Source organism: Archocentrus centrarchus, chromosome 17 (assembly GCF_007364275.1).
Source record: "Archocentrus centrarchus isolate MPI-CPG fArcCen1 chromosome 17, fArcCen1, whole genome shotgun sequence".
Lineage (NCBI taxonomy): Eukaryota > Metazoa > Chordata > Actinopteri > Cichliformes > Cichlidae > Archocentrus > Archocentrus centrarchus.
In genome coordinates this window covers 9348677-9361379 of record NC_044362.1, presented here as the reverse complement: position 1 = coordinate 9361379, position 12703 = coordinate 9348677, and the positions used below count along the sequence as shown (strand labels likewise).

The 12703-nt window shown below is 42.3% G+C and overlaps 2 protein-coding genes across 3 annotated transcripts; both read left to right on the top strand.

Annotated features, from left to right (window-relative positions):
* Positions 1-1704: 1704 nt before the first annotated feature.
* Positions 1705-5962, top strand: LOC115795794 (zinc finger protein ZFMSA12A-like). 2 transcript variants are annotated; one of them, XM_030751886.1, is made up of 7 exons: positions 1705-1861; positions 2481-2692; positions 3010-3093; positions 3175-3267; positions 3347-3457; positions 3566-3698; positions 4195-5962. In XM_030751886.1, exons 1-7 carry the CDS (start codon positions 1858-1860, stop codon positions 5586-5588), a joined length of 2031 nt encoding a protein of 676 aa, XP_030607746.1. In that variant the 5' UTR covers positions 1705-1857; the 3' UTR covers positions 5589-5962. The 2 variants fall into 2 exon arrangements, with proteins under 2 accessions (XP_030607746.1, XP_030607745.1); XM_030751885.1 differs by having other exon boundaries at positions 3172-3267.
* A 335-nt stretch (positions 5963-6297) lies between these two features.
* Positions 6298-11865, top strand: LOC115795315 (zinc finger protein 11-like). Its single transcript, XM_030751139.1, has 7 exons — positions 6298-6445; positions 7163-7365; positions 7474-7566; positions 7754-7849; positions 8011-8121; positions 8203-8332; positions 8414-11865. The coding sequence occupies exons 1-7, from the start codon at positions 6433-6435 to the stop codon at positions 10285-10287; spliced, it is 2520 nt and encodes an 839-aa protein (XP_030606999.1). The 5' UTR covers positions 6298-6432; the 3' UTR covers positions 10288-11865.
* Positions 11866-12703: the final 838 nt, after the last annotated feature.

The following is a 12703-nucleotide window of genomic DNA, read 5'->3' as shown; positions in this document are numbered from 1 at the left end:
AAGACTCAGATTTCTACATATAGGGACTGAATACATGACAATATTATCCTCTTCACAAAACTCTGTTCACTGTGGGTTACATTTTCTTACTGCGTGCCTTGTAATGGACGCTCCATCAAGTCCAGACTGTGATCCAGTCATTTTAGCAGTTTATCTGCTGGTTTTACTGATGTTGGGATAAAACGTTACAGCTAGCTTGCATTTAGGTGTAATTTTTTTTTAGTCCTGGATGGCTGGCTGGCTGTGGATGATAGCAAAGTAAAAACCAAGGCTGGCTTCATTAAAAGGACTGAGAGAGGCATAAAGAACACAAACAAACAAAAGCAAACAAAAACAGAGGAGAAGGGAAATAGCCTTTTTAGGCACAAGGACCCGTCTGTCACTCACCACATGCGCTGATGGATATTTACTTAGTCATGCTGGTTTATGCTGCCCAGATGGCCTGATGAGGCACCATCTAATTACTTCTCCTGTGGATCCTCTGTCTCTGATAAATACTTACTGAGCCATGACTGTTTCATATCCTTCACTGCCACCACCAGGGGATTCATGCAGCTACAGATGAGTCTGATGAATGAACAGATTTCACGTGTTGGCATCTAAATTTCCAGGTGGTTCTCATGCTGCAGGGAGGAAATTTGGGGACAAAGGGAAATGGAAACAGGGGCATCAAGATATAATATTTATGTCAAACTAAAGGACATATGATAAAGATTTGCTGATTTACTGTCTTTCTGATCTATTCTACGTGTGTACTCCTCATAAATATTATTATTTTGTTCAGCCAAAGTGAATTTTAATATAATGACATGTTAAGAACTGATAGTATCATGGATGTGTATGCATAATAAGCAGGGGGGTAGGAATGAGTTTAGTATTGGGGGGGGCACATATCGGAAACCTGACAGATCCATAAATACTCTGGGCAAAGCCTGAAAAAAATGCTATTTACTTTCTTCTTTTTCAAATGTTTCTTGGAAAAATAATGTTGTGTACACCTATATTATTGCATCTGTAACTTACATATGTATATGTTTTATAATCGTAAGACGTGGGCAAACTGGCTTGAGCACAGATAAATGCTACCGATGCATATATAAATGTTGCCAGTGCATACTTACCAATGCACAGATAATTGTTACCAATGCATATATAATTGTTACCAGTGCATAATTGTCAGTGGCGTAAAAAAGGGGTATGCACTATATGCAATGCATAGGGTGGGGAAAATATTTTTCTAGTTGCATTTTCTGTATGTAACAGCTGTGCATATGACATGATCAATAACAGAGGCATGGCGCTGATTAGGCGCCCCTGCGCTCCTTCACCTCCCCTCTTCCTGTCGCCCCCCCCCCCCCCCCCCCCCCCCCCCCCCCCACGACTGGTTTAAAGACAGTAAATTATGTCATAGAAGTCTTGTATTTTATAAGTCCATGAATAAGCCCCCCCCCCCCCCCCCCCGATTCCTATGCCTATGCCTAAGCATTGCTATTAGTCACTATCATTCTACTCTCACTTAAACTGCCAATGAAGATGTATAATTACCAACTCATCGTACTTTACTCTGTACACACTACAGCTGCATTAAACAAGGAAAAATGTCAGTGGTTGTGTGACTGCTGGCGGTGGGTTGTTTGCAGCAGACAGCAGGGGGCGGTAACGCTGTCAGCCCGAAATATGCACCACGAAGAAGAGTCCGGACGCGACTCCGCTGCGTTTGTCAACATGGACGTAGAAGCAGAGGTGCTGAAGTGAGCGGCTTTTGTGTCGCAGATAGTCATCCCAGTGGGAAGATCATCTAATGAGGGGTCCTTCCTCAGTGTCCATTCAACAACAGCAGCTCTTCGGGATAATAAAATGGGTAAAATTTCTTTTTCTTTGTTTGTTTTGATGTTAGCTCATCTGCTAACGATAACTTCCTCTCTGACTCATTACTGTTGAAGTGTTAAATATTTTTCTATAGCTTTAAAAAAAAAAAACTGGGGAAATGAAAGTGCAGTTTGTATAATCTTTACTAAATTTCCTGGAGATAGCAAACAGAAGAGGAAAGTGTTTTTGATTTGTGACACTCTTTGCTCTGCGGTCCCACTTCAGTGTTACTTTGTTTACATGAAAGATAATTACACTAATTACACAGAGGGGACCAAATTCATACATAAATAAGCAGTTAAAAGGTGAACAAATACGAGTTAAACACACATCAGCTCACGCATCACAAAGACAGCATAAACTAGACGGAAACACAGTAAACTCTTTGTCGCTTGTACTTTAAGTGACTGCTACCTGACACCGTATTTTCGTCATTTGAGAAGAAAGAACAAGCCAAAGAATACTGTCAGTTTGGCTTTTCATTGGTGTATATGCTGTAAGGCACAAATAGTTTTCTTGTTGCACCTTTCTGGTGATGATGTGGAGACTGTACCTGTTGATGCTGTAGAAATCTCTACAGTTTCTGTGACCGGATCAATGTGCTGTTCTAGCCCATGCAGAGAGTCCCTTGCCCCCGACATCGCTGAGGCTCCTGGTTCCTCCTTTGCGGGTGATGTCAGCTGTGATGTGGAAGGTGGTTCATCTGAGAAATATCAAGCATTATGGGAAAGTGGAGGAATTTGTGTCCTTGGTATCTGAAGCCATTCCTGACATCTTGACAAGCCGACAGATGTCACTGCTCACATTGGGGTTAAGGGCAAAGGTAAGGTAACGTACTGTCGATTCACTGTCAGCATGTATTCATCAGATTCCTATTTGTTTGGAAATTTGACTGTGAAATTGCTAATTTTTTTAAGCTTCCTAGGAGTATGTTTGATCATGCAATAGAAATGACCACAAATGTCTTGAAGATGATGTCAGTTATTCTCGAGATACTAAAACTTAAAAGTTACAAACAAGTGAAATTTCTGCTCATGTGAACTGAAACTGTAAATCTTTAGTGTCACATTTATAGATATGGTGGCATTTAAATGCAAGTCCTTTCTGTAATTGTTTGTCTGCCCTTAATGGCCTTTCCAGATGACATTACAAATGTTAAACTCTGAGGATCTCAGAGGCGGTGAAACACAGTCGAATGGCCTGCTGCAAACTAGCTCACGACAGGTGTGTAGTGCTTTGCATTTTTATATATTGGCTGGTTAAGAAGCTCTGCTTTATTTAAAATTTGTTTATTTAACTCAGCAGGTCTGTCCAGATGGTAACCATCTTGAAGCCAACATTGTCACATTTGTTCAGAGACTCCTGGAGGACTCAGAGGGGAGAGAACACTTCCTGAAAGTGTGTCTCTGCTTTTGTCTTACAGTTAATCTAAATATAATAAGGTAAGATTGTTTGATAATAATTTTTTGCCTGGTAGAATGTGTTTCCTGTGGAGTACGGGCCTGACTTTGATACAGCACTGGAAACGCTTCTCTGTGACTTCTTCTCCAAACTGGAAGAGCTGCTGCCGGTACCAGACTTCAAGGAGGTAGAGGCCCACAATTTTTCCCCTTAAAAAATAACTGTTTTCACTGCATTTCCAGAAGTTAGCAGCCTAGCTCCCATGCATTAAAATCATTTTATTTATTTGATACAGGCTGCTGTTTGGATTGGTGATGCACCGGCTGTGCTAGAGGAGTACATTCAATATGTAACCAAATCTGATGACCTCAAAGTATTGCTCAGAAGCAGGGCTCCCATAGGTGAACTGACCAAGATGGATTCTAGTGGTGAGATAGTCTGCCTTTGAATGTCCTTCTCTTCTCTTCACGTCATCCCCCAACCACAGACAGATTCTGAGGATGGTTCAGCTGTTAAGAGAGTTCTTCCTCCCCAGCATCACCAAGTGCTGCTCATAGAGAATCATCTGATCATTGGGGTTCTCTTTTTCATGTTGTGGGGTCTTCACCTCAAAATCTGTAGTGGGGTTGTAATGTATGCTACTTACAATATAATGTGCCTTGAGATGGCTGTTGTTTTGAACTGTTGCTCTAAAACTAATCACTTTTAGTCACTTTAGTCATTTTGGTCAGAGTGAGCTATTGTAGGTCCTGTGATTGACACTGGGAGCTATGTTTGGATTTTTATAGCCAAATAGCTTGTTAATTCAAAAAGATAAAAGATTAATGGGTGATTCCAGTTATGGGTATCAACCCTGGTGCATATGATGTATATTATGTACCTGTAAACTGTACTTCTCTCATTCTTAATTCCTCTTTGTAACAGTGCCATCTCTCTCGGAGCAGCGGCTTTTCTCCTCATTATCTCTCCCCATTTCCCTGAGAGACAACAGTGCCAAATACGTGGAATCAAACGCACAAACCTTTGAAAACCAAAGAGTGTCTGAGGCAGTTGCTCTTCAAAAAACCAGAGATGTTGACATATGGGATACAAGATGGCCATGTGAGGAGGAATCTCACATTCTGAACAGCAGGAATGCAGAACAAGTGAGAGGAGGAAAAGGCACCGACAGTATCCCTGATGCTCACATTGTGGAGGAGTGCAGTGACCAAGTTACAGCAGCACCCCAGGCTCCCTCTTCATCTACTGAGAGTCCTGCGCTGTCCAGCTCTACGATCGGCCCTCCAAGGCAGAGAGTTGCACACAAATGCACTCAGTGTGGGAAGTGCTTCATTTACAGGTATGAACTCCTGGAGCATCAGCGGCTGCACACCGGAGAAAACCCTTACAAGTGCTCTCAGTGTGGCAAAGCCTTTCGGCGGAGCTCTGATCTGTCAAGTCACAGGCGGACACAGTGCAGAAAAGCAGCTTATATTTGCATCAAATGTGGGAAAAGCTTTCAATCTATGCAGGAAAAATTTAGACACCAGTGTGTTCATAGTGTCCAAAAGTTTGATTGTTCGTATTGCGGGAAAAGTTTTAAGAAAATGTACCTGCTGGCTAAGCACAAGCTGACTCACAACCAGAACCGTATTTTCACATGCAGACAGTGCGGGGAAGTGTACCCGGGTATGAGCGAGCTAAGATCGCATCAAAAGATCCATCCTCCTCAGCTGTCCAATCAGTGCCAGCAGTGCGGAAAGTTTTTCAGCTCTGCTGCGTGTTTGACCGCTCACCAGCTGCGCCACACGCAACAAAGGACGCAGATCTGCGCACGCTGCGGCAAAGCCTTCAAGAGCAAACACGACCTGAACCTTCACATGCGCAGCCACACGGGCGAGAGGCCATTCCAGTGCACCTACTGCGGGAAGCGCTTCTCTGTGTCAGGAAATTTAAACATACACATAAGAATTCACACGGGAGAGAAACCGTATCTGTGCTCTGACTGCGGCAAGGCTTTCATCTCAGCTGGCGAGCTGCAGATTCACAGACGCACCCACACGGGGGAAAAGCCGTACAAGTGCTCAGTGTGCGGGAGAGGATTCACCATGGCGAGCAAAGTGACGCTCCACATGCGCATTCACACTGGGGAACGCCCCTATGAGTGCGCCGAATGCGGGAAAGGGTTTTCCCGCGGCAGCGAACTGAAAAAACATAGAATGAGCCATACAGGAGTTCGGCCCTACGCTTGTCAACTGTGTGCAAAGACTTACACATGCCTCAGTCACCTGAAGAGGCACTTAAAATCTCACAATGTAGTCCAGGCTCAGACTCCCTGATTCTGCTGATTCTTAACAAATGCTATTTTTCCACTGAAACTGTCTTCATGCAGCAACACTACTCACTATTGTTGACTTTGTCCACTGTGTTATAGGATTCAGAGTGTTGGAGGGATTATGTTGCAGCTTTTTTTTTTTTTTTTGATTCGTTCCTTAATCCTGTGATGTCTAAAATTTAATGTTCAAGCGCAGCTTTTAGTTCTGACATACACATTTTCTTTGTCCTTTGATGTCCTAAACTGTATCTTAACATTATGAAAGAAAACAGTGCTGTTCTCTGTTTATTAGTGCCTATTTTCACTGAGGTAACACTTAATTTCCTACTGGATAAGCATTATTTACACTGTTCAATATTGTAAACACAGAATAAAGAAGAGGATTGCCACCTATTTGTCAAATTTTACATTTGTACCAACCAGCTTTAAATATCCTACTGTAGTTTTAATTACTTTAATTTTTAGATGTAGTTTTACGTTGTGATGTTTGTTCAAAACTTAAAATATAAGCATAAAAAAAGCTGTACTTAAAAGCATGATTTACAAGAAAATACAGTTTATCCGGGTTTTTACGTTACTTTTATCATTTAGGTTGTCCGGAGGCGGGGTGCGCCTAATTTTGACCGAAAAGTAAATAGGAATAATTTTGTACGGGCTGCCCCGTAAAGCAAAACGAACCTCCCTGATGAACCTACTGGCCCAGCGCTCCCTGATATGAACAGTGTGCTTCAGGAAGAAGTTGGCGCCTGAAGCTGTGTGTTCGGTTAGCTAGTATCCTAGCTGAGATTATGAACGAATTACCTACTCGTATTGAGTTTTCTTTCCAGTGTTATTGAAGAATTCCAAAAATGAACGACATGGGTAAGTATTACCTCGTGAAGCTCGACAGCATTTTGTATTTTGGTTTGTTATGCGGTTAGCCGACTAGCTAAAGAGAAGGATTACGCGGAGCTGAGCAGGCCTCGACTAATCTCTGGAACAAGAATTGTTTTGCTGCCTATTAAGCCGGTTTTTCCCTTGCAGACGGCAAGTTAGCTAATGCTTTAGATAGGTCAGAAACAGTAACGATAATCTGCGTTTAAAACATTTTATTTGGCCGAAAAGGGCTCCTTCAATATATTTTTTAAAAATGGTATTTTAGCATGGAAGAATATCGAGATTCGTTTGAAATAGAGTAACTAGCGTCATGCCCCCAGTTAGCTGTTAGTAAACTCACTGCCTCTTTGTGCTTCAGTGTAAAACAGCTGCATGTGTTTGTTTTCGCATCTGTGGATTATCCGGAAGGTTCGTGCAGCAAACACGAAGTGAGAGGCTACCTGCACACAAACCCGGTGTTGTATTTCTGCAGCTCGTGGATGGACAGTGCTAACTTCAAGACAGAATATCTCCCATTTGCACTGGATTTCAACTACTTAAATTTATAGCATTTAATCTCGCCTTTGAAACAAGAAGGGGGGCTCTCTGTGCTGTCTCAAAATTAAATACAAGCTACGTGAAAAGTGAACTCAAGGCCAAAAGTGTACGAGGCTCTTAACCTGATTATAAGCCTGTTTGACCCAGTCTGTTTTCCCTTAAAAGAATTCAGTGTGCCCCTGTCCTCGCTGGCTCTCCTGGTCCCACCACTCCGTCTGATGTCTGCTGTGATGTGGGAAGTGGTGCGCCAGCGGAACATAAAGCACTATGGGAAACTGGAGGAGTTTGTGTCCATGGTAACAGATGCAGTTCCTGAACTGATGAGTAAGAGAGAAGGGAGGCTGCTCTCACTGGGCCTCAGGGCAAGGGTAAGTGAAATGTATGGGTCCACCATGTGTGTAAAAGGAACTTTTTAAATGAGACCCAAGAAGAGGATGTGAGGTGCACGTTAATATTATAAATTACACTTCTTCTAGACAACTCTTGAACTGCTGCGTTCTGAACACCCCGAAGATCTCAAGGCTGTTGAGAGCCACCTTAACCGAATCCGATCTTCCTGCATCGAGGAGGTGGGTGATGGTGTTGTCGTGTTTTAATTATGAATAAATAAATGATTTCTAAATTCCAAAATAAAGATGTCCCTGTTAGAATTTTTAAAACAAATTACTGAATTGATTAAACAAAAGTAATCAGTAATAATGAAAATAATTATTATCTGTAGACTTGCGTTGTCTGACTTGTCATGTGGTTATCCAGACTAATGATCCTGTAATTGAAGCACCAGAGGCAAACTTTATGAAGTTGGTTCAAGGCCTCATTGAAGACACAGATGGCAGAGAACACTTTCTGAAGGTAAACCTAAGATCAAATATGATTTTTTATGTGGTGCTTGAAATCAATTCTGTAACAATGTGATAATGGGAAGATGTGTATCATTTACATGAGGATAAACTTGTGTGTTTATATTGTCAAGCTTTTTTTATTTTATTTTATTTTTTTTTTAAATCTGGCAGAATGTGTTTCCTGTGGAGTACGGCCCCGACTTTGATACAGCACTCGAGACCCTAGTTTGTGAGTTTTTCACAAGACTTGAGGAACTGCTGCCAATACCAGATTTCAAACAGGTACAGATAGGAACTTTTAAGATAATAAAGGAAATATGAGCAGTTTCAAACATACCTCTCTTTTGTGCATGTGTCTTACAGACTGCGTCCTGGATTAGTGCTGCCCCCTCTGTCCTAGAGGAGTATATGCAGTGTGTGTCAAACGGAGATGACCTTAAATTTCTACTCCAGAGTAAACAGTGCCACGGGAAATTAGCAAAGAGCAGTGTCGGTACGTATATGCTAGTCAGTGCATCTAGTTTTAGTGTCAGACATGAGACTGTTTTAATATTTGTTTCCTTTTTCCCTGCAGCTCCATTTCAGTCAGATGATCTTCTGATCCCCTCTTTGTCTCTCCCTCCATCTCTGGAAGTAGCCATCGCTTCCCACCCGAGTGCTTGTGATGATGAAAATAATGATGTCCCTCAGATTGTCATGTTCGATGAAGAGTTGTCCACAAACCCTTCCACCTCAGCTGACTTTCCCGATTCTCCAAAAAGGGACGATATTTCTTCATCTCCACACAGGAGACAGCATTCAGGAATCCATAAATGCCCAGAGTGTGACAAGTGCTTCAAGCATCACTCAGTCCTCATTGAACATCAAAGAGTCCACAGCGGGCTACAGCCCTACAACTGCTCTGAGTGCGGGAGGGCTTTCAGAACAGCCACCCTGCTTGCTGGTCACAGGCTGCGAAAATGCAAAAATGCTGCATATCTTTGTATTAAGTGTGGGAACAGTTTTCCAACCTCTCTGGACAAGTTCAGACATCACTGCCCGAAACGTGGGCGGAACTACAACTGTGGGCAGTGCGGAAAGTGTTTTCCAAAGTCTAGCAGCCTGAAGGAACATCTGCTAACTCATGTTCAAAGCCGCCTTTTCAAGTGTAGCCATTGCGGAATAGGTTTTTCAGGAATAGGTGATCTCAAGTATCATCAGCAAGTAGATCATGAGAAGCCTTATCAGTGTAAGCAATGTGGAAAGAGCTTTATCTCTTCAAAGAGTCTGGATAAACATCGACAAAGGCATGAAGAGGTTGGTGAAATGGACACTGCCAAATTAATAAGTGGAGATAAACATAGGAAAAGTGGCTCAAGCCATCGGACTTCATCAGTCTCTCTGTCCTCCAGGAAAACTGTCAAAGCAGTCTACCCACGGGGAAGAGTCACCCATAACTGTCCACTGTGTGGAAGGAGCTTTAAATATCGTTTTGAGTTTCTTGAACACCAGAGGTTCCACACAGCAGTGAAGCCTTACAAATGCTCTCAGTGTGGGAAAGCCTTCCGCACAGAGGCTCACCTGTCTGGGCACAGGAAGAGAAAGTGTAAAAATGCTGCCCACATTTGCACCAAGTGTGGGTGTCAGTTCAGGTCCCTGCATGAGCGTGTCAGACACCAGTGTGTTCAGTTGCTGACAAAATATGAATGTTCTCATTGTGGAAAGACCTTCAAGATGGCCCATCTGCTGAGGAACCATCAGATGAGTGAACATCAGCTTCCCTACAGCCCCAACCATCGCTTCAGGTGTAGATACTGTGATGAGACCTTTCCTGGGATCAGTGAGCTCAAGTACCATCAGAGAGTTGACCATGAGAAGCCGTATCAGTGTCAGGAATGCGGCAAATGTTTTCTGTCTGAAAAATGCCTGGCCAATCACGAGCTCCGCCACAATGATGACAGACCAGAGAGCTGCCTGGTCTGCGGGCGTGGCTTCAGGAACCGCTACGATTTGAAGCAGCATATGCGCACTCACACAGGGGAGCGGCCTTACCAGTGCACGCACTGTTCACAGTGTTTCTCCACAGCTGGAGGACTGAGGAGTCACACCAGGGTTCACACGGGTGAGAAACCGCACGTTTGCCCAGACTGTGGGAAAGCGTTTTCCCAGATGGGTGCAATGCGCACCCACAGGCTCACCCACACAGGAGAGAGGCCGTTCAAGTGCACAGTCTGTGGCAAAGGTTTTACAATGGCACACAAAGTAACAGTTCACATGCGTGTGCACACAGGAGAGCGACCGTACGTGTGCTCTGAGTGTGGGAAAGCCTTCTCAGACGGAAGCGTGCTAAAGCAGCACATGCTGAACCACTCAGGGGTGCGACCGTATCACTGCCAGATCTGCCCCAAGACATACACCTGTCTGAACCACCTGAGGAGGCACCTGAAAAGTCACTCAAACATGAATTGAACCGGGCATGAAGGAAAACTAAGAAATGTTTAATGGACCAACTAAACCAAGCAATACAGGAATCATGCTGATTGGTTACAACCAGCACAAATTGTTCCTCTCTCTCTTTTCCCATCAGGCTTTGGTTGTGTTTTTTTTTTTTTTTTTTTTTTTCCTTCTGTACATCAGTTTCTTATGCCTGAATGCATTGAGATGTTATGTTGAACTCTATTTTTTTTTTTTTTAATATATATAATTTTCTAGAGCTCACTAATACTCAGAGATACATATTTTTCTGGACTTCTGTTTATTGATCCTGATTCTTAGCTACCACAGTTGGATGTGACCACACTTGGACTCAGCTTTGGTTCGCTGCACATGTGAAGACGATCAGGGAACCATGATTAACTGACTGAGACAGCCTGTAGCTGAGTTCATGATAGTAGTTATGGGACTGCTTTAGTTGCTAAGATTCAACACTGCCCCCTAAACATCACAATCCCGTGCAACTAAACTGACAGTTGAGTTGTAAAAGAACGCACTTACAGTCAAATGTTCAGCAGAGATTAAAAATTAAAACAATAGAAAGTTCAGTGTAAATAAGTTGGATGAATAGAAAGTGTGGATGTAGTTATATTTCTAGGGAGTTGCGCATCCGGTTACAATGTAGGGTTTTAGGTTTACGCATCACTGCGGTGTACACTTAACACAGCTAGAGCCATAAACGGAAGAGGCATAATCTGCAAGACTTTAAGGAGTCAGAAAATGTGACTCCTGTCTTGGAACTTTTAGCTATTCACTTAGTTCCTTTTAATTTTTTTTTTTCAGTTTTCACTGGGTGTTTTGATTAGTATCAGACCCAAAAATACTTGGATAGGTTTCAAAATAAACATCTTGGTTTGGGTTTAAATTGGCCCTTTCACAATTGTAATCCCATTAGAAGCTTCTCCTCCCTTTTCTAGATCACAAGTAACACCATATCTGATGAACTGGTTCCCTGATGTAGTCGTAAGAAGGCAGAGGCGACTGTATAGAATGCAATTTGTTGTATGAAGGGTGTAATTTTTAGCAGGTAAGACTCACTGGTTAGAAATGGATATTTACAGTAAGTATGTTGCAGTGAAATGAAGCCAGAGTATATTAAACACAGCTGTCCTGTCTCACAGAACCACAGCAGATTGGGATCCTGTGTGGATTCACGATGCTTTCTTGGCTAATGTTAACAGAACAGTTGGAGCTAAGAACGCATCGTGTGAAGTGTCACTTCATCTCTCTTTTCTGAAGTGCTGCCAGAGCATTTGTGCATTTATATCTGCTCTCCACAAACACCAGCTCTTCACATGGATCAGGGGAACATTAAAAGTAGTTCAGAAAATATTTGGTCACTGAGATTATTGTGTGTGTGTGTGTGTGGGGGGGGGGTGTTCTTTTATTTAGAAGATGTACTGTATGTTCAAAAGTTGTAACACTGATGAAATTTTTTGGGGTTTTTTTTTGGAAAAGGTCGTGAAAGTTACAGAAATGTTAAAATGTTCTCTGTAAATATGCTGGACGATAAATAACTGTGACTAAAAGTTAAAAAGCTGATTTTGTTTATTTCCCTGTGACTTTTGTTTCTTTCCTTCCCTTTAAGGTATGTGAATTTCAAATTAAATTCCTTTCATTACTCCTTATTCGTGTTAAGTTTTTTCTTTCTCAGAAACAGTGCTGGCAGTATTAGACTTTACACTTTCTAATGTTACAGAAGAGTTTCACTAGATGGCAGCAGGTGACCATTAACCGCTTTTTATGCTCTGATGTGTCTTCATTATCTGGCAGTGCTGATATAAAGACTCTTTTTCATCAAGTTTTTTTTTTTTTTTTTTTTTTTTTTTTTCTTTAGCAAGAAATCAAATATTGCTTTGCAGCTGTGGAAGTTAATGTGGCTCATTTCCTCTCATCAGCTCTGTTTGCTGTGGCTTTTTTTCATGTTTTCACTGGCACCTCGCCACATCTGAAGTGTTGCAAGACACAATTAAGAGCACCGCCATGTTTTTGATGCATTTCTCTTCTTTGCATCCAGCTAGAAAAGTTTGATTTGGAGCACTTCTGTTCCCAGTTTCTTGTGTTCACTTGAACTTTACGCAAAGAAGATGTCGAGTCATAATGTAATAGGCACATTGTGATTAATCTCTTGCATGTGTGCTGACTTTTATGTTTTTACTGGGAAAAAGCTTTTTTTTTTTCCAACCTCAGTTTCTTACTTGTTCCCTGCCTGTGTTTCATCTCATCCATAATGACTTAACTTTTGAGTTGCATTTTCTCTCAAAACAAACCCGTTTCTCTGCCATTCACAGGGAGGTGCAGCCACCACAGTTGACTGTGGTAATGAGTTAAATGTTGCAAGATGTTAGCGTCTTCAGACTGGAGACTGGCTGCTCCAGCTGGCTGCCTTCCT

Coding starts and splice junctions, on each gene's coding strand:
- LOC115795315 (XM_030751139.1), top strand. Junction 7,366..7,473: donor CACTGGGCCTCAGGGCAAGG/GTAAGTGAAATG, acceptor CACTTCTTCTAG/ACAACTCTTGAACTGCTGCG. Junction 7,567..7,753: donor GATCTTCCTGCATCGAGGAG/GTGGGTGATGGT, acceptor GTGGTTATCCAG/ACTAATGATCCTGTAATTGA.
- LOC115795794 (XM_030751885.1), top strand. Junction 2,693..3,009: donor CATTGGGGTTAAGGGCAAAG/GTAAGGTAACGT, acceptor TGGCCTTTCCAG/ATGACATTACAAATGTTAAA. Junction 3,699..4,194: donor GACCAAGATGGATTCTAGTG/GTGAGATAGTCT, acceptor TCTTTGTAACAG/TGCCATCTCTCTCGGAGCAG.